The sequence below is a fragment of the Myiozetetes cayanensis genome, unplaced genomic scaffold (genome assembly GCF_022539395.1).
Source record: "Myiozetetes cayanensis isolate MyiCay16 unplaced genomic scaffold, myiCay2020 scf5-8, whole genome shotgun sequence".
In the NCBI taxonomy this organism is placed as follows: Eukaryota; Metazoa; Chordata; class Aves; order Passeriformes; family Tyrannidae; genus Myiozetetes; species Myiozetetes cayanensis.
Window position 1 is genome coordinate 113,862,734 of NW_026087742.1, and position 20,954 is coordinate 113,883,687.

A 20,954-nucleotide genomic window follows, 5' to 3' on the forward strand; every position below is an offset into this window, starting at 1 on the left:
TTAAGGAGGGAAAGGAAATCTCAAAACTGGGAAAATATTTGAAGTAATGATCTTGCAGAAATCTGAGCACTGATGTAAATGTTCAAGGTTGGTTTTTTTTTTTTGGTTTATTTTTTGGTTTTATTCCTGTGAATGGTAGGCTAAAAAAAGAACTGAAGTTTCAGATTAAATCTTGTTTATTGGGGTTTTGCAATGTGTAAAGTCCTCCCTCTGAGAGAGATTTCGTGCTGTACTTCACATGCCCTAATTCCTTTCATTTCCATTTTAACTTGATTTGATAACCTAAATGTGGGGTTTGTGTTAAAACACCTGCTGGGAGAAAATTTGGGGTTGACTGCTTGTCTTGTAAATTTAGGAAGCTGAAGAAAGTGAGGGCTCTGGCTCGTCAGATGAAGAGGAAGAGTGGAGAAGTGACAAGAAAAGCAACAGTAACAGCTCCAGGTAAAAGTGAACAAACATCCCAGATTTTGCTTGGTGATGAGTTGGATTTGAATTTTGGCAGCTTCAGAGTTGCACTGAAGCCCTGGGGTGCCTCAGATGTGATTCCATCCTGTATCATCATTCACACACTTTTCCTGACACGGTGAATTGGTATTTACTGTTCCATTTCACCACATAATTTCTGTCTTTTAATGTAGTTTCAAACCCTTCTGGTTTGTTTTGTTTTTTTGCTAGATGATGAGAGAGAAAATAGCCTGGAACGTTTTTATACTATGTGGGATTTTTATACTGGGAGGGATTTTGTTTGGGTTGGAGTTTATTTTTTTGTTTGTTTGTAGGGGTTTATTTATTTGAACGATGCAGCAAAGGTCGATTCCTTGCTCTACAAAATGTATTGGGGGAAAAGAAATCTTAATTTTTATAAGGTTCTAGTTTTATGTGGAACTGAAGCTGTAGATAACTTTGTAATCACTCTGGTTTGGCTTTTTAAGGTATTTTTTCTAGAACTCTGTAGTAGTAGAACCTAAAAATGCTGAGAGAGAGGCAAAGAGCAGATGTGGAGCTGTGAGTTGTGTGTAAAGAATTAAGCAGTGTTTGTCTGCTGGGTTCTTCAGGGAGGGCTCCTAACTAGTCCAGAACTTCATTGCACAACTTTATGGAGTAAAATGACTGATTTTAGAAATCACCAGACTTCAGTTGCTTTAAGGAACGTGCTGTGAATTCCTGCGTTCCCAAAAAACCCCGTTAAACTCCAAGTGATTGTTACGATAGTTCAAAGGAATCACAGTGATTTCGATGCTGCTTCCAACAGCAATTGTCACCTGCTGGGAATAGTGACCCCTTCTTTCTTTCTGTGTGTTTGTGTTTGTGTTCCCCTGGCCCCTCTGGCAGCGATTCCTCCAGCAGATATTCCGACTGGATCGCGGATTCCGGGATCAATTTACAGCCCCCCGTGCGCACCTCGCGCCGCAAAGCGCTCAGGTACTGCAGCACCTCGGAGGACGAGGGCTCAGCAGAGAAACCATCCCCTCCCAAGAGGAGAAGGAGGAAAAGGAGGAAAAAACCCAAACCCAGAAGGCAGGAGGAGGTACCAGTCCTGTTGGTTTTGCTCAGTCTTTCAGGAATTTCTCACTGGGGTTTTTGACCTCGGCGCTGGGAACTGTTCGGGTGGTTTGGTTGTGGTTGGACGGGAATATTGGTGTCACCCCCCACGGATTTGTGGGATTAGGGTGAGGCCATCCCAAATGGTGAGGCATCTGCTGATTTGTAGGGAAGGATCAGCATTCCAAGTGAAGTCGTTTTTGCTTTCCACATAAAAAGGGTTCTCAGGGTTGCTGGTGTTAAAAGGGAGGTGTGTTTGTTAAATATCCGCAGAATATCAGACTTCTCACAAGGGCTGGAGTGACAGGACATGGGGAATGGCTGCAAACTGACAGAGAGAAGGGTTGGATGGGATATGGGGAAGGAATTCTTCCCTGGGAGGGTGGGCAGGCCCTGGCACAGGTTGCCCAGAGAAGCTGTGGCTGCCCCTGGATCCCTGGAAGTGTCCAAGGCCAGGTTGGACGGGGCTTGGAGCAACCTGGGCTGGTGGAAGATGTCCCTGCAGGGCTTTGAAATGAGATGATCCTTAAGGTCCCTTCCAACCCAAACCATTCCATGACTGTGACTATAACCCTGTTAAACCCTCTGGTTTTAAGGAACGTGCCTGTTTTAAGGGACACAGTCACTGTATTGATGGTGCCTATTTATACTTAGGATGAATTTTTAATTTTTTATTAGTTACAAGAATTCTCCAAAAATTTGTTAGTGAATCTAAACAATTACTTTTTTTAAGCTACAATAACTACTGTTTGTTATTTTATACCATAAAGGAGCAGACAAAGTTGGTTTTTTGGGGTAATTTTGATATGGTTTTGCCATGTTTTTATCTCTTATCATTCCACTTTCTTCCGAGTAACCTCAAACAGCTTGATAAATTTTTCCTAAGCTGTTATGTACCAAATTAAAATGGAATGAGTTTTGTACCTGTTCTGTCTAATTCTGTGAAGGCTGATGCTGCAGCACAACCATCCAACGTGGAATTGTCCCATGACTGGCACCCCCCAGTTTGGATCACGGACACGGCTCTCCGGAGATCCCCCTTTGTCCCTCAGATGGGTGACGAGGTAGGAACGCTGATCAAAACCTTCCAGTGCTTCTGTGACTGTTCCAGTTCCTAAATGCAGGATAGCATTGACTCTTTGGGGTTTGCTGGGATCTGTTTTAGGTGATCTATTTCAGACAAGGGCACGAAGCTTACATTGAAGAAGTGAGGAGAAATAACATTTACGAACTGAACCCGCACAAGGAGCCGTGGAGGAAAGTGGTGCTTAGGGTAGGTCTGCACTGGGGGCTCAATTCACTCACCTGGGACTGAAGAGTTGCATGAAACTGTTTGTAAAACAACAGGGGAAAGTGTCTTCAACTGGCAGAATGTCCCCAGAGTTCCCTGGGGGAATCCCTGTGTTAAGAATGTTGGGTTTGACAGCTGTCACTGAAATCCCCCACCTAGTTCCAGTATTTTGAGGGGTTCTGCAGTCGTTTGACTGATGTTAAACTGACAATTCTGTGGGTGTTCCCAAAGGTAAAACTCCCTGAAGCTGTTTGTTCTTACCTGCAGGATCAGGAATTGGTGAAGATCGTTGGAATCAGGTACGAGGTCGGCCCTCCCACCCTGTGTTGCCTCAAGCTCGCCTTTATAGACCACGCCACTGGAAAGCACACTGACAAATCATTCTCCATCAGGTGTGTGCACTTCTCCTTCTCTGCAAAGCATTTAAAAATGGGCTGCTGTGGAATCTTCCTCCTAAAGCCCTGAGGAACAAGTGAAATAAGGGATTTCTTTCCCTGCAGGTACCACGACATGCCCGACGTCATCGACTTCCTCATCCTCCGGCAGTTCTACGACGAGGCCCGGCAGAGGAACTGGCAGGCCTGTAAGTGTGTGTGTGTGCTGAGGGCTTGGCTGAGCACTTCTGAAATCAGGAATTGCTAATTCCTGCCTGTCTGTAGGTCCAGAGGCTTCCCTGGTAGGTAAGAATCAGGAATTGGAGCCTTGGAGCTTAACGTGGTCCAAACATCTGTTGAGATCTCATCTCTTTTTTCTCGTGCCAGTGGGTTTAGAACTTTAAAGAAATCAAGAAATAACATTTACCAGCAGTTTTTCTAACTGCCTGGAGAAGAGAAACAGTTAACTGAGTTCCCCTGGCAGAATGTGTGAGCAGAGTGTTGTGCTGTAGCCGACAGGTTCCGCTCCATCATCGACGACGCCTGGTGGTTTGGGACGGTGCTGGGACAGGAACCTTACCAGCCTCAGTACCCAGACAGTCACTTCCAGTGCTACAGTGTGAAGTGAGTACAACAAGATTTTATACTCTTGTGGTGGTGGTGCTGTGGGTTGCCTCTCACACAGCTGCCTTTGTTTGTGTGAGAATGTGTAAATTGCTCAGTTAAATCATTTTCCTGGGTTTCTTGTCAGCTGGTGGTTTTAAGTTGCTAACGTAGTAAGAATGTGTAAGAACTTGGGGCAGCTTGTTAATGGATAAAGGGAAAAGGAGCTGTTGACCTCTTCCCATTTTCTGTGATGAGTAAGGCTGGATCTCTTCCTTGATCTTCTTGTTTGCTTTGGATTCTTTCCCCCAGTGAGGAAGGACTGTGAGGAGAATGAACAGTGAATCCTTATATTCCTATTTCTCCCATGCCCAGATGTTCCCGTGTCTTTTACAGTCCATTTAATATTCACATTTTCCTCGTTGGAGAGCTTTTTAATTTCTGCTTCATTCAGAGCCTTTTGGACTTGTTGCTCAGCACAAAGAAAGGAAATATTTGGAGGTAAAAGACAACTCTGAGAGACTGCCAGGATTGTTACATACGATTTCCAGTGATGAAACAGCCTGGAGCCAATTCCCTGAGCTCCTTTCTGTGCTGCCTTTGGAGAGTTGTGACTGTTCTGACTGCTCTCACAAACAGCTCTTCCAGAGCATTATCCTAAGATGTGGATATAAAAATACCTGGAGTGTTTGGCAGCTGTGTTTGAATCACCAATACTTAAGAAATAAACTGAAGATAAATTGAATTTTTTGTTGCTTTTTTGGCCAGATAATAACTGATATATTGAATTACTTGGATAAAGGGAGCTTAAGCAGAACTAGGTGGGGTTTAAGCTGGACTAAACCGTGTTGAGAAAGTCTCACATGGAAAATTATGGAGTAGTTTATCCATCTGGGAACATCAACAGCTCCTGAGGTGTTGCACAGTAACAGGGGAGGAGAACTGAGCTGAGGAACCTGCAGAGCTCAAACAGGCTGAGTGTGATGGTTCCAAGTTTTCCTGAGTCACTGGATGATCCAAAACACAGGAGAGATGCTGATACCTGAGCAGAGCTTTAATTACAAAACACTCTGAGCGTGGTCACTGCAATTTCCAGTTGGTTGGAAATAAATCCACGGGAGGTCTTAGACCAAATATCTGAGTTTATTAAGGCATCAGAATTCCATGGCATTCACCCAGGAATTTGGGAAACTCTGCCAGGAGGCTGCTGGCAGAGCTCAGGAGGGAGATTGGTGAACTGCAGACTGATACATTTGTTTCTGGTAGCAGGATCATGGGGACTGCAAACAGCACCAATACCTAAAACCAGCTGTAATTTAAATGTTCTCACAGCTGTGGTTTAAATATGCTTGGAGGGAATCCTCCTGAGCCAAGATATTTCAATTAATAACTTGAAATTATTCTTTTTATTTTGCTTTTTTCCCTGGTGGAGTCAGATGGGACAACGGGGAAATCGAAAAGCTGAGCCCTTGGGACATGGAACCAGTTCCTGATAATGGTAGGTAAAAACCTGGTAATAAATTGCTTTAATGTGCTTTTCCTTCTTGCCAGTTTTTTCTTTCTTTCAGGTATTGGGCCTGAGGTGATTCCTGTCTTTGCTGTGAGTTCTTAAAGATAGCTTTGATTCAGATTTAGTGAAATAACTTCAATGTATTCACATTTTTCCCTTTGCACCTTGCAGAGCAATTCTGAAGGGAGTACTTGAAATGTTGGGAGAAAATGTGGAAGTTGCTGAGAGAGTAGTTACTGAATAAGCTACCAAAAAAAAGATAATAAATTTAATTTATTAATAACCTTTGCTGGGTGTTTCCCTGACATCTGAAAGGCTTGTACTGTGTTTCTTCTTAAATCTGAATATACTGCACACAGGAGGATGTTCTGTCCAATCTGTGTCCATGACTTTACCACAGGAAAACAGGGAAGGGGATATAAAAAAAAAGGGAATAAAAAAAAAGCTAAATGCTGATGTGTCCTGGGTGGATAAGGTCAAAAAATTGGGAATAACCTCCTCTGAAGAGGTCATGGATCAGCAATCACTTGGCTGCAGGAAGAACAGAAACTGACGACAATCCAGAACTCTCCCTGGTTTTGTCCTTTCCAGGCAGAAAATGACAACAAAGCTGTTAAACAGACTTAGTGCATTTACACACTGCATTGGTACCATAATAATGCTTCAAAAAAAGGGAATTTAAACCTCTTCTCCTTTGCTTTCCCTTCCTTGTTTTCCACTGGAATGACTCACAGGTTGGGATGGAAACTGCACCTTGTGTTTCCCACTCCCAAAATTTTCCTTCTGATAGTTTGGTTTTGTTGTTTTTTTCTGGATCCTGCCAGCATAAATTTTGTCTCTTGGTTATCAGGACACAGATTGAGATGAGTCTTGAAGAACTTCATGTTTGGTGTTGTTGAAAGTGGATAACAAACACTCTGTCAGGGCAATAATTAACAGAGAATCAGAAATTAGTTGAGTTATTAGGACTAACCCTCTTCAGCTGAAGGGAAGAAAAAAACAGGACTTTTTGTCAACTTAGAGGACCCCCCATTAAAACTTGAATTTTTCCTCTGTGTTAGTTATAGCTGAAAGGGATTTTAATCTTGATATGCAGCATATTCATGGGTCAGAGTTAGTTATTAATGCCAGGGAGGGGATCATGAGCTCTCACCTGCAACTCTTGAAAGGTCTGTGGCCCAAAGTGGCTCATGGAGTTGTGACCCTGTGAAGTTCAGGATGTGCATCTAAAAAAAAGAAGTCCTGTTAAGTCTTGTGCTTAGAAGAAGAGGAGGAAAGAGTTTAGTGGAAGTTGTGGAAGGCCAAAGGATATTTTGCTGTTCCACACATTTTGTGTGCAATCCTTTCCCCAGAGTTTCAGCATCAAACTCCGTTTCAAGGCAAGGTGTTTTTTTGTCATTTACGAGTGTGAGTACCACACAATTGACACTGTTCTGTTTCTCCCTCCCCTGTTGCTGTGTGTGCAGTGGACCAGCCTGAGGAGTTGGGGGGCAGTGTGTCTGTGACCCCACAGGAGGTGGAGAGGCTCCTCTACAAACCCCAGCCAGGGGAGTGGGGGCTGAAGTCTCGGGACGAAGCCTGTGAGCGGATTATCAGTGGCATTGACCAGCTTATGACTCTTGGTGAGCATGGGATCAAAAGTTTTAAGGAATTTGCTGCTAACATTGATTTAGAAAGAGCCCTGGAACATCCCATGGCATCCTTTCAACATTCCCTGTGTTAAAGTGCTGTAAATGTTCCTGTGGTTTTCTGTGGAGACCGGAGGGGACACCACGCTGCAGTCACAGCTTGAGGGGCAGGACTGAGCTCTGCTCTGGGGGGAGCAGGGAAGGGCTGGAGCTGTGCCAGGGCAAGATCTCAGCACAAGGATAATCCCCCAGAGGGTGGTTGGCACTGCCCAGGCTCCCCAGGGCAGTGGGCACGGCCCCAAGGCTTCCAGAGCTCCAGGAGCGTTTGGATGATGCTCTCAGGGACAGGGTGGGGTTCTTGGGGATGGTTCTGGGCAGGGCCAGGGCTTGGATTTTGATGATCCTCGTGGGTCACTTCCAACTCAGCACATTCTGTGATAATTTTATAAGGCATTGGTTTTATCAAGAATAATTACACATAAAAACTGAACTCCTGCCTCAATTGTCATCTGCCTGCAAGCTTTGAAGTAGAATCGTGGAATGGCCTGGGTTGGAAAGGACCTTAAAGATCAGATCATCCAGTTCCAACCCCCTGCAAAAACCCCAAACTGCACAGAAATCCTGTCTGAAGGATTTCATGTTAAAAATATGACCTTCATTTAACAATTCAGGATGCAAATGAAAATTACAGGATCACAGAATGGGTTGGGTTGGAAGGGACCTCAAAGATCATCCAGTGCCACCCCCTGCCCTGGACAGGGACACCTTCCACTAGCCTAGGGTACTCCAAACCCTGGGCACTTCCAGGGATCCAGGAGCAGCCACAGCTTCTCTGGGCAAGCTGTGCCAGGGCCTGCCCACCCTCCCAGCCAGGAATTCCTTCCCAATATCCCATCTAACCCTGCTCTCTGTCAGTTCAAAGCCATTCCCCCTTGTCCTGTCCCTCCTTGTAAATAGTCCCAATCCACCTTCCCCGTGGGCTCCCCTCAGGTTCTGGAAGGTGCAAATCAAACAGTTCAGTTATGTTTTCAAACAGTTCAGTTATGTTTTCAAACAGTTCAATCTTGTTTTCAAACAGTTCAATCTTGTTTTCAAACAGTTCAATCTTGTTGCTGTTTCTCCCCAGACATTTCAGCCCCTTTCTGTGGCCCTGTTGACCTGTGCACCTACCCCAAATACTGCACGGTGATTGCTTATCCTACAGACCTCAACACCATCAGGACCAGGCTGGCCAACAGGTTCTACAGGTCAGTGCTGCCAGGGGACAGCATCACACTGGGACTGTTTGCACATTTACAACCAACACTGACATTTATTCTCGCAGAAATTCGCTGTGGAAATCACCAAACATCATAAAAAAAGCCCTGAAGTTACTTCAGTCCTAAAGGCAGTTCAGGTGTTGAAGTGCTGGACTTCAGACACTTGGAATTTGAGGAGAGTTAAGCCCTTAAGCTCTTAAATTACTTTAAGAAATGGGCTTGAACACAGAGGTGAAATGTTAAATATTGTCAAATATTTAATATCAAAGCATTTCCAATGAGAAAACTTAAGGAGGGGGGAAACTTAAGGGAAGAGTGTTGTGATTTGCTGGATGTGCTGGCTGTGCAGAGCTCTAAAATAATTTTAAATACGTTTTCCATCTGGACCTGCATTCAGCATGTCTGTAAATGCAGTGAAGAGTCACTGATAGTGGTTTTTCCTCCTCTGTAATATAGAAACAATTTATTGGGAAATAATTTGAAATTCTGTACTTGAAGAACTGCCAGTTTAGGGTGTCCCTGCTTCCCAATTGTAAGGAATTAGAGAATTGAGGTATAAAAATGAAATGACACATTGGTGGGAGCTCATTTCTCTCAAGTTTCAGTTTTAATCTGCAGCAGTTTCTCAGATCTGTCACTTCACAGAGGGCACTGCTTGGCCTGGTGGCCTCAGAGCACGGTCTGTGAGGGAAGGCAGAAACTGAGATGTCTTTAATAATTTAATTAGACAAAGCTGCTTTTCACCTCTCTTTGAATTGCTTGTGCCTTGTGTTTATTAATTCAAAATTCCTCAGATACAACTGATGTTCCATTTGTCAGGGCTCCTGATATTTCCAGAAGAAATGGGATCATTTACAGTGATTAAATAGTACTTTTCCCCCCTTCCTTTTGGTTCAGGTGACATGTAAGCTCTTAACCAAGGAATCCACAATCCTCAGGATTATTCCAGTGGCATTTTTATGATGTCCTGGTGCTTACATGGCCTTGTATGGATTTATATCCCAAACTTTGTGGGGATGAGTTGGAAAAGGAGTTGTTTGACACGTGCACTGTTGGTTTGGCTCCCTTGGCTTTTCTATGTGAATGAAAAGTTTGATGCTGACCCAGTGAGACCTAAACCACAGGACATGTAAATGTAACACAGCCAGATAATTCCTGAGGTGCAGTTTTGGCTGGTTTTGAGTTGGCTTCAGTTTTCAAGGTGCAATGTTCTCTGCAGGAGGATCTCAGCTCTGGTGTGGGAGGTGAGATACCTCGAGAGCAACGCCAGAACCTTCAACGAGCCTGGCAGTGCCATCGCCAGAGCTGCCAAAAAAATCACCACCCAGCTGCTCAAGTTCATCAAGTGAGTGGCATTTTCATCTCAACAATGTTGGAACCCTCGTGCTCTTCAACACTGGCAGAGCATAAACATCTTAATATCCCTTATTTCTGTGTCCATTCCTACTTCCTGCCTCCCCTTCCCTGTGTAGCTCTTGGTTGGGGTTGAGTTCAGGGCACCCCAGCCCTGCTTTTGCTCGTGCAGTAACTGAGATTTAATTGCCTTGCAGTGATCAGGACTGCACCAACATCTTCGAGCTGTGCAGCACCACAGATGATGAACAGGACTGTCATGATGCTGACCTGGTAAATGATTTATGTCAGAAAATCCCCCCCAGCCTTCAAATAGTTTTGAATTTTTTGCTAATACAAACCATGGAATATATCACGAATTTTTATGAGGGTTTTATGGTCTTTATTATCAGTGAATTGATAATATTTAGTAATATTTAATCCCTGAGGTTCAAAGTCTTATTGCAACTCCTGGTGCTGCTTTTCCCTTTGTGGTAAGGACAAGAGTTGGAGTCAGGAATCTCCCCTGGTGGGATCCAGGATGTTGTTTTCCAAGTCTCCCAAATGCTGTGCTGTGGTTTTTTTTTTTTCATGTTCATCTTCTGTCTCCTTGAGAGAATTGAGAATAAAAATAATTTTGACCACAATATCAATGTCATGACACTTTGAGCACAAATCACCTCTTTTTTTCATGCTTAATTTTGAAGAGGATTGATTTTCTTTTGTGCAGGATGATGAAAAATGTGTTCCAAGGACATCCTACAGAAGGAGAAAAGTGAGTTGGCTGATGTTTACCATGGAACCCCCAAATATATATATAAATATATATATATATATTTGGGATATAAATAAAATCATTCATTTACCTGAACATGCTTGGGAAAAACACTTAGAGAGAAGGATATTATTCAAATCTTTTGGGACTAATGTGTATCGGAAGGTATGGGGTTTGTGCCTTAGAATTAAACATTTTTAAAGATATTACAAGGAAATAGTATTATTTGCTAGATTTTCTTAATACTTTTATGATATAAATTTCTAATAAAATTTATAGTTTTATTACTAAATATTAGGAACATATTTTTTGGTATATAACAGTGTTTGGAAGTGCATTTTTTTGTCACAAAAACAACTTCAGAGGGATTATCAAGCTGATTTTTTTTCATGCTGTATTTTTTTTTTCCCAAGGGACAAGGCTTAAAAAAAGGGAAAAGTGTGAAAAATGGTTATGATGAGAACTGTTGGAAGAAGCAGTGCATGGAACTGGTGAATTTAATTTTCCAGTGTGAAGATTCCGAACCTTTCAGGCAGCCTGTTGACCTGGATCAATATCCTGTAAGTTCTTAATAAACTCCTCAAATAATCTGTGTCTTTTTAGGGTGAAAATAACCTGTGTCCTTTTTGGGGTGAAGAAAACCTGTGTCCTTTTTGGGGTGAAAACAACCTGTGTCCTTTTTAGGGTCACAGTAATCTCTGTCCTTTTTAGGGTGAAAATAACCTGTGTCCTTTTAGCTCCTCTCAAATTACAAAAATAAAACCTCAAAAATACTGTTTTTTCCTTCATCCCTTCACAGAATCTTTTTTTTTTTTTTTCCCCTGTTTTTTATCCAGGATTACAGGAACATCATAGACACTCCAATGGACTTTGGGACAGTGAAGGAAACTCTGGAAGCTGGGAATTACGACACTCCAATGGAACTGTGCAAGGACATCAGGCTGATATTCAGCAATGCCAAATCTTACACTCCCAACAAAAAATCCAAGGTAGTTTTTCCTCCTGCTTTTTTCCATGGAGTTTTTCATTTTAAAGCTGTCACTCTTGGCTAAGAGGGGTTGGTTTTTTTTTTACCTGCCCTAGATTTACAGCATGACCCTGAGATTGTCAGCCCTGTTCGAGGAGAAAATCCGAAGGATCGTTTCCGATTTCAAGGCCGGGCAGAAACAGAACGAGAAGCTGCGAAGGAACCAGAGGTACAGCAGGAGGTTGAATAACCAGAGCTCAGGGCAGCAGCCCAGCAAGATGCTCAGGTAACAAATCACCCACGTGCAGACCCTGCTGGAGATTTTTTTATGGTTCTGTGGCAAAAAAAAAATAAAGTGGTTTTTGTGGCGTAAAACTCTGAACCAGCAAAGGGACAGAAGAGCAGGAAAGGTTGGAGTTTCATTTTCTGGGGGGTTTTAAAATATTTGAGTCAGGGAGTCAGTGTTTAATTGGACTAAAATAATGAGGAGTGAAACAATAAGTTTGCATATGTTCCATATTTTATCCTGTCCAGAGTAAAGTCAGTCCTGTGGCATTTCTGGAAGTTGTCACTTGCTGGAGCGTTCATTTGGCAGCTGCATTTGCTTTGTTTCCTTTGAGGGCAGACAAGCTTTTGGCACAACTGCTGTTTGACATAATTACCTCGTGTTCTTAATTTACGTGTGAGTTGAAGACAAAAAGGTTACACCTTCTGTGTGCCTTGGAAGCTCAGTCTGTTGGGGAATAACGTTGGTTTGCCTGGGTGTGAGGCTGGGAATTCACCAGCAATCCAGGGAGCAGTTGAAATTCCCTGGGGAACAGCAGGAGGAGATGGATTGATTGTCTGGAGGACACCCAGCATTTCCATTTCTCAGAGCAGAGAAGGAATGGCTCCTCTTGCATAACTGCACTAGGAGGGCAGACTTGTTTTAATGAAAGTACTTAAAGTTTAGCCTTGTCAGAGCTGAAATTGTCCCACTTCAGCTCACAAATGGAATTCCCCTTCCATGACCCTAAAATCCTGTGCTGTTCCATTAGTGACATGTTGGTAAAGTTCATAATTACCATTATCAATCACAGTTTTACAACCTGGCTTGCTTTTCTCTTTCTTTCTTTTTCTTTCTATTTTCTTTCTTTCTTTCTCTTTCTTCTCTCTTTCTTCTCTCTCTCTTTCTTTCTTCTCTTCTCTTCTCTTCTCTTCTCTTTCTTCTCTTCTCTTTCTTCTCTTCTCTCTTCTCTTTCTTCTCTTCTCTCTTCTCTTTCTTCTCTTCTCTTTCTTCTCTTCTCTTTCTTTCTCTCTTTCTTTCTCTCTTCTCTTTCTTTCTCTCTTCTCTTTCTTTCTCTCTTCTCTTTCTTTCTCTCTTCTCTTTCTCTCTCTTCTCTTTCTCTCTCTCTTCTCTTTCTCTCTCTCTTCTCTTTCTCTCTCTCTTCTCTTTCTCTCTCTCTTCTCTTTCTCTCTCTCTTCTCTTTCTCTCTTCTCTTCTCTTTCTCTCTCTCTTCTCTTTCTCTCTCTCTTCTCTTTCTCTCTCTCTTCTCTTTCTCTCTCTCTCTCTTCTCTTTCTCTCTCTCTCTCTTCTCTTTCTCTCTCTCTCTCTTCTCTTTCTCTCTCTCTTCTCTTTCTCTCTCTCTTCTCTTTCTCTCTCTCTTCTCTTTCTCTCTCTCTTCTCTTTCTCTCTCTCTTCTCTTTCTCTCTCTCTTCTCTTTCTCTCTCTCTTCTCTTTCTCTCTCTCTTCTCTTTCTCTCTCTCTTCTCTTTCTCTCTCTCTTCTCTTCTCTCTCTCTTCTCTTTCTCTCTCTCTTCTCTTTCTCTCTCTCTTCTCTTTCTCTCTCTCTTCTCTTTCTCTCTCTCTCTTCTCTCTCTCTCTTCTCTTTCTCTCTCTCTTCTCTTTCTCTCTCTCTTCTCTTTCTTTCTCTCTTCTCTTTCTTTCTCTCTTCTCTTTCTTTCTCTTTTCTCTTTCTTTCTCTCTTCTCTTTCTCTCTCTCTTCTCTTTCTCTCTTTCTCTCTCTCTTTCTCTCCCCAGAAATTCGAAGCAGAAACCATTGAAGTCTCAGGCAAAAGTTGAATCTGAGCAAGAAGATCCTTTCCCCCAACCTACCTCAAGCAGAGCCGCCTGTGTCACAAGCCATAAACAGAACCCTGGCAGATACACCCAGAGTTCCTCCGGAGAATCCTCGGATTCCACGTGCCTGGCACCCTTTGAAAGGAATGGCAAAGCCAGATCCACGGCACTGACCAACTGTTCTGTGTTATCATCAGGTCAGGAGGTTCAGCATTTATAAATTTATAATAATATCAACTTGTTTTAGTGAGAGCCCCCCCTGCAGAGCTGCCTTTTGCTTTGAAATCGTGTAGAATTACAGTCAGTTTACTTAACATTTATTAATCAAGAAACCTGTCAATAGGAAAGCACAGTATCTTTGATAAATTATACCATGTAAGATACAGGTTTTATGCCTATATATATGTATAGAAAACATGAAAATTGGCATCCAAAATCAGAAAATTACTGCAGTTCCACCAGACATAAAAACCTTGTCTTTCCCTCCTTCCCCTACACCTCACCTTGACAAAAATTCAGCTTCTTTCCAAGAATGCAAGTCCTGGTGAGATCTGTCAGAATATGTTTGGTGGTGGTGTTTTGGTTTTTTTTTTTAACAAGCTTTGCTTTCAAATCTGTTGCTTGAAAAGAGCTGTTGTATTTTAATTGCAACTTAAACACAGGTTGAAGAAGCTTCCTGGCACTGCAGGAATATGGAGTGGGATATTTTGCAGAGCTACCTGTGAGACGTTTCAGGCAGGGTTGGGAATTTTAAGACAGAACTGTGAGGAAATATTGAAGATTTCCTGGATCAGCAAAACGTGATGTGACAGCCCTTTGGAATTCTAATTATGAACTATTGTTTGGGTGTTTTTTTTGACAGAAAGTGAAGGTTCAGTGGTGTCTTTATCGACTTCCTCTTCCTCTTCACCCTCCACGAGCAGCTCAGAAGACAGCAAGGAATGTTGTGAGGCCAACGCGTCCCCCCTGCTGCACAACGGGCTGTGCAGGTGGAAGGGCAGCAGCCCCAGGATGACCCGCAACAGAGCTGCTCAGAGACAGCACCCAGGTATGGCCTGGGGCCTGCAGTGGCACCAGCAAACACCACACCTGTCTGTAAATAAATTAGATACAAAAAGAAGTGGAATTAGTGATTTTTTATGACAGCAGAAACACCCGACTTGACCAGGAGTGCCTTTCATTCGTCGTGTCTGCGTGTTGAGCCCGTCCCAGATTTGACCAGACTTCAGAAGCTGCTGTGTTGATATTTCAGATTTCAACCTTTCCTTTGCAGGGCCAGTTCTTCAGGAGAACGGGAACAGCAGGAAAGCTGTCAGGAAAAAGCTGTACGTAAGTAACTCCCAAAACGCTTCCGTGCTGCCATCCCAGCCCCTCAGCAACAGCACCGGCAGGCACAGGAAAACCCCCCGAAGAAGCGCTGCTCTGGCTGCCAATAAACTGAGGCTGATGAGTGACGTGGAGGAGGAGGTTTCCAGCTCGGAAAGCATCGGAATTGGCTGCAGGAACAGGAAGCTGCCCCACCGCAACGCCTCGGCCGCCGCCCGCAGGATGCTCCTGGAGAGATCCGAGGATGACACGGGCTTGAAGTCAGAGAGTGAGAAAGAGTTAGAAGAGCAGCTCACCAAGAGGAAAACTCTTTCTCAGCCTGGTTCATCTGCTCCACGGAGGAAATTCGTGAGCGAATCCGAAAACGGGAGTTCGGATTCCGAGCCGGACGCGCGGCCGTGCCAGAACACCTGGCAAAGCAACGGCCACAAACACTTCCGGGGCTCAGCCCATCCTGTGTCCCCCAAAGGGAAGAATTCCAGCCCAGACTCCTCAGAGGAGGACTCCAAAAGCCATAATTCCGAGGGGGGAGCAGTCCCAGAGTCTGTGACCAATCCACGCCTGCACACGAGAAACCCGCAGGGAGCGACTCCGAGGACGAGGCGGATTCCGAGGTGGACGGGTGGGATGGCAGGAGAGCAGCTGGCAAACAGCTCGGTGCTGGGAAAAAAGCAAAAGTCCTGAGTGATTTAGAGGACACAGCAGAATCTGAGACAGAAACCAGGGAGGAGTGGAAAAGTTTTCCCTCGGAGAACTTGGTGCCAACCAGGATTGCAGGGAATTCCAAATCCGGCCCCCGTTCCAGCTTCCGTCGCTCCTCTGACACAGACTCGGAGGCTGAGTCCAACAACAGCAACTACTGTGAAACTCCTCTGAAAGCAAGGAAGAGGAAAAGAAAAGGAAGACCAAAAATCATCAGAAAAGGTAAAATTTTAAAAGTGAATGCTTTTAACTCTTGGTATCCTGAGGGATGACAGAGGAAAATCTCTCTGTGTGACCTGCTCCTTGTTTGGAGAATTTCAGTAACCAAAACCACCTGGTTTGTAGTTTTCTTGCCCTCAGTTTGTGGGTAAAGATGATCTGAATCTCCTGTTGAAAATTTTCTGTGCTGGCCTGGATTTAAAGCAGTCATTTTATTGATAATTTATTTTTCAAAATATTGATAATTTATTTTCAGAACAAATTTGATTGGGAGGTGTTTTCATTATTCTCACGTCCCCGGTGGGCACCAGAACCTGTCACTTGATTTGACATCTGGATTTTGATCTGTCAGAGTCCTTAACACAGAGAGGCTCTTTGCAAAGCAAGACTTATCATTTAAAAAGCTAAATTCTTTGATTTTGGGTGGGGTTTTTTTTTTGTCTGTCACTCAAATATTTGTGCTGTGATTTGGAGAGTTGGGCTTTGGGGGGCTTTTTTAAGATTATCACAACAATGCTTAAAACAGATCCTGTATATTTTTTTTTGTCTGTATTAGCAGGGAATTAGTCCTGATTTGGAATTTGAAAGAATATTTTGAGCTTGGTCTAAACTGCCTTAAAAATCTTGAGAAGAAAATCATTACCTCTGGAGATGAATCTAAAATCTTAATTTTTATATGTGCTGAAAATATTTCTTACTTTTTTTTATCATTAGCAGTGGGAAAGGATCCAGCTGGGAAATTGGGAGCAGAAGAAAAGGGGGAGTTTTTTGAGTCCTGGACCATTACTTTGAGACTTAATACAACAAAGAGGGAAGATATTTATACATATACATATATATAGTGCACAATTAACCAGCTAAACAATTTATGTGGAAACTTTACTTCTGTTGTTGGGTTTTTTTAAATATATCTATATAACATGCAGTATATTTTAATGTATAAAATGCAGATGAGCTGATGGAGCTGTGGCTGGATTTTCCTACCCAGTATTCCAGGTTTGGAGTTAATGATGAATTCCCCATCATTAACTCCAAATAACTCTCCATTAATGAGAAATTCCCCATCTCTCTCCCAGTTTTTGTGGGCAGTTGGTTTAATATTCCCCCTTTTCTTCCTTGTTTGTCCCTTTGCAGCTTTGAATTCAGGATGGTCAGTGTGGAATTTCACTGAACTTTATCATACAGATTTGTTCCCAGTTTAAGGTCTTGGATACAAAATATGGATTTAATATTCTGCCACTCCTTAATCTTTAGTCTTAAATTATACACTCTCCTCCAATATTATTAAGATTTAACCCTTTTATTTTTTTTATTCTGTGAATGATTCACTTTTTCTACAATATTTTGCAGTATTCAGCAGGAGGTGAATTATCCTTTGGCAGTGTCAAAATAAGGATACACTGAGTATTCCATGAAAGGATTTACACTGAAATAAGGACCAGACTTGGTGTATGAAGAGGTTGTTAATACTGGTGCTGGAATTTATGTCCCATAACTTTTCCCTCTTATTTTTTTATATTTACTTCAAGAACTTCTGCTTTTGATTTTAATTGAGACATATGAATAATTCTTTACCGTTGATCTTCACACAGCATCGTTCACAGCATTTACAGATGGAAAATCGGTTTTAAAGCCCAACATCAGAAGTCGTGTATTAAAAATCCAACTACTGAGTGGAAGATTCGCTGTCAGCAGCAATCTGAGTGTTCAAGTCCCTTAAGTCACTGAAGGGTTTAAATCTCTCTGCATGTGAACCCAGAGTGTAAGGTTAATAAACTGATTATCTCAGGGGGTGTGAGGGATTAAAAAGAACTTTTCCATTTTCATTTTGCAGAATCGGCCGGCGAGGAGACGGAACCGAGCAGGAAAGTGCTGAGGAGCAGGACCTGCATCATCAACTACAAGAAGCACATCAAGATGTCCAACAAGAAGAAGAACCCCCGCAGGTGTGCCACCCTGGCAGCCAACAAAATCAAGATCCTGAGCGATGCCAAGGAGGAATTGTCGAGCTCCGAGAGCGTCTGCACGGGGAGGAAGAACCGGAGGCAGCTCCAAGGCGGCGCCGCGCCCGGGGGGTGCAGGAAGAGGCTCGTGGACAGCTTGGAGGGAGATGCTTCTCTGAGGTCTGAGGATGAGAAAGAGCAGTTTTCTGGTAGGAAAAAACCTCCCTGCCCTGAGTCATCTGCTCCTAAAAGGAAATATATCAGTGAGTCTGAGAATGAAAGGACTGACTGGGAGGCAGAGACTCCAAAGCAGGACCGCGGGCGGGCGCGTAAATCAGCCTGTGCTGGGGCGCTGAATAATCTGGACTGTGACTCTTCCGAGGAGAATTCCACCAACCACAGGGTGGAAAATGGGGGGAGCTGGGGGGTTTCTAGGAAAGCATCCTCAGCCCACAACCACTGTACGAGTAACTCCGAAGAGGAGGTGGATTCTGATGTAGCTAAACCCGAGACTAAAACTCCCAGAGTAGCAGCAAATAAAAAATCTCGAGCTTCTTCCAAAAGATCCAAACTGTTGGCTGGCTCCAAAGAAACAGCAGAATCTGAAAGCAGGGGGAAGAAAGAGGAGAAAAGCTCGGTGTCAGAGGACGTGGAAGCACCTGGGACCGCGGGAAGTTCCAAAGGCAGCTTCAACTGCTCCTCCGACTCGGACTCGGGGACTGCCAACAGCGTGTGCAGCGACGCCACGGAAAGCAGGAAGAGGAAAAGGAAACCCAGAACCGGCAGGAAAGAAACCCCCGTCCCCAACTCCCTGAGGCCTTCCAGGAGAGCCCAGCGGAGGAAACGCTGGAAAGGCAGCCAGGAGCAGGAGTGGGAAGAGGTGGAATACCCCCGAGGCCGGGGGGCCAGGCGGCGCTCCAAGATGCGCACGCGGAGCGGCGGCAGGAGGACTGTGCGGTACCATGACGGTGACGACGACGGCGACACGTGACCTTAACCAAGGAAAGCCAGCACCACCCCTTTTCGTTTCTTTGGTTTATTGTTTTTTTTTGTTGTTTGTTGTTTTTTTGGTTTTTTTTTTTAATGGTAATAGCACTAGAACTCCTCCGACGGCTGCTGGCTCTTCTTCGTCCTACATTTCAGGGAATATATTTATATTTTTCTATGAAAAAGTTACGAATGTGATTTAGCTGATGATGACTTTTCTCCTTTTCGTATTTTTTGACTTGCACTTGCCTGCCCATGTAGCAGCATTTAGCACAGATGCCAAAATGTGCCTCATTATAGGGGCAATTTTTTTTGTCTTTACTGGTATTTTATTACATATAACGAGAGTTAAAAGATGTTAAAAACACTGCAAACAGGTTAATAGCAGTATGTTGAGTATTATTGTTATGGGTGCTGCAATGAAATACTACCTAGGTCATGCAACATTCAAGAACAGATTTCAGACATCTCTCAATGCTGTATGACATCATCTACAATAGTAACAGGCTCCTAAGTAATAGTACACACACTAGAAAAACCTGGTTGGATGCAAGCCTTGCATCAAAGGAGGAGTGAGAGGGCTGATAACTTCACAACTTGGTTCAGTGCAGATGTTAAAATGTTCTGTACTTCCATTACTGATGCCCAGTTACCAGTGAAGAGGTGAATTTGCCAATTCCAGAGGCTCTTGGTGCTGGTGAGGAGGGTTCTGCTGACAGGTAGTACTTTGATCATTAATGTGACTTCTATACTGTAAACTTTTGAGATTATGACATGCAGGTGAACTCTTGGGCCGAAGGGTTTTTGTGTGTTTTCTTTATAAAACAGAAAAAAAAAAAAAAAAACCAAACAAAACACTTTGTTCTGTTTTCTTTATGCGTGGAAAGGTTGAGGTGGAGGATTCTGACATCACTCTGCTTTCCAGAATGTTATCTCAGCACAGAGAAATACTCTTTTTTTTTTTTTCTTTCCCTTTAAAGCTTCAATCTGAAGTTCAAAAAGAACCTAAGTTTCAATCATTTTTGCCCCAGGAAGTTTTATTTAGGGCATAGCCCTGAACAAAGGGTGCAAACAGAGTTTTTTAAATTCAAGATAAATGTTTATCTGGATTGGTGATTTCATTTCTGAAACACAAACACGGTTGTGTTTAGTGATGAAGTTTCAAGGTGGGTTTGTGTAATCTTGCCTTTTAGGGGCAAACTTTGTTAAAAAGAGTGTTAAGTCCACTGGTATTTTTCTATTTTCCATGAGCTGCATTGTTCAGCAGCTGCTTGGGATCAGTGTCCCGTGGAGTACAACCCCCACCATGGGCAGAAATGCTGGTACAGGAGCTCTGAAGGGAATGGCAGAGTGTTTAATTTTAATTTCCAGTTTATAAACAGCCGAAACTGGGCTGGGAGGTTTGTATTTCTAGTTCAGGCTTAGATTTACTAAGCTGGTTTTCTTCCTCACCCTTTCTCAGATGCTGTGTCCTGTCAGTCCTGCACTCCCACGTGGTCCTGGTGATCCCTGAGAGCTTTGGGAGAAGGTTTTTCTCCTCAGGATTTGTGTGTCCCAGAGGGAATCACTGGCTTAGGGACCCTAACACTTATATTTTCCAAGCAAAGCACATGCTTGCTTTTTATTTCCTAATTTTAACACACACAGACAGGTTCCAAAGAGCCAGTGGGAAGGGGAATGGTTAAACTGGAAAGGGATTATTGACCCTTTGAGCTTCTGAGAGTTTATTTATTTTTAATTTATTTAAATGAGCATGCTGACTCTTGGCAGAACTGGCAGTTCTTTCACCTTCCTGGTCGTTTTTAGTCAGTCAGGGTTCTTGGTTTGGTCCAGCTGTACTCAGGGAAGTAAAGCAATGTAAAAGTAGGATCTTTATTTAATAATGACTTTGGAGGGTGTTTTTGTTTGTTTTAAAGCAGGACCTGAATCTGTGATAGCGAACAGGCAGCATTGAATGGAGGGAAAGAGTAAGAAAGTGCAGGACAGAATCATAAAGGAATCAAAATTCTTTAGTATTGGAGACTTTTATGATGTACATGTTATTAGTGGACCAAAGTAAAGCTGTTCATACACCCGTCATGTCACTGTGCTCTTCTTTGCAACCTGTCCGAGGGCTTTGGGGTCGAAACAAGCCCAGGACTGCTCCAGGCTGGGACAGAGGGGATGGGAGAGGCCCTGGGGGTGCTGGTGGAGAACACTGAGGGGCTGGAGCGTGTGCAGGGAACGGAAGGGAGCTGGGAAGGGGCTGGAGCAGCAGGAGGGGCTGAGGGAGCTGGGGGGGCTCAGCCTGGAGAAAAGGAGGCTCAGGGGGGACCTTCTGGCTCTGCAATCCCTGCCAGGAGGGGGGGAGGAAAAGGGACACGGCGAAACGGCCTCAGGTGGAGCCGGGCGGGGTTAGATGGGATATTTGGAAAAATTCCTTCGCGGAAAGGGTGGGT

At 43.5% G+C, this 20,954-nt stretch overlaps 1 protein-coding gene across 1 annotated transcript in view; it reads left to right on the forward strand.

Annotated features, from left to right (window-relative positions):
* The window catches only part of BRWD1 (bromodomain and WD repeat domain containing 1), a 37,415-nt gene extending 16,827 nt beyond the window's left edge, over positions 1 to 20,588 (forward strand). The window contains 21 exon segments of the mRNA XM_050332756.1: positions 356 to 441; positions 1,333 to 1,528; positions 2,490 to 2,606; positions 2,708 to 2,815; positions 3,101 to 3,225; positions 3,334 to 3,416; positions 3,720 to 3,831; positions 5,247 to 5,308; positions 6,787 to 6,942; positions 8,075 to 8,195; positions 9,427 to 9,552; positions 9,758 to 9,833; positions 10,270 to 10,314; positions 10,728 to 10,874; positions 11,151 to 11,303; positions 11,398 to 11,567; positions 13,301 to 13,536; positions 14,202 to 14,387; positions 14,613 to 15,196; positions 15,199 to 15,589; positions 17,421 to 20,588. Of these exon segments, the coding sequence (XP_050188713.1) occupies positions 356 to 441; positions 1,333 to 1,528; positions 2,490 to 2,606; positions 2,708 to 2,815; positions 3,101 to 3,225; positions 3,334 to 3,416; positions 3,720 to 3,831; positions 5,247 to 5,308; positions 6,787 to 6,942; positions 8,075 to 8,195; positions 9,427 to 9,552; positions 9,758 to 9,833; positions 10,270 to 10,314; positions 10,728 to 10,874; positions 11,151 to 11,303; positions 11,398 to 11,567; positions 13,301 to 13,536; positions 14,202 to 14,387; positions 14,613 to 15,196; positions 15,199 to 15,589; positions 17,421 to 18,520 (4,380 nt within the window). The 3' untranslated portion in view covers positions 18,521 to 20,588.
* Positions 20,589 to 20,954: the final 366 nt, after the last annotated feature.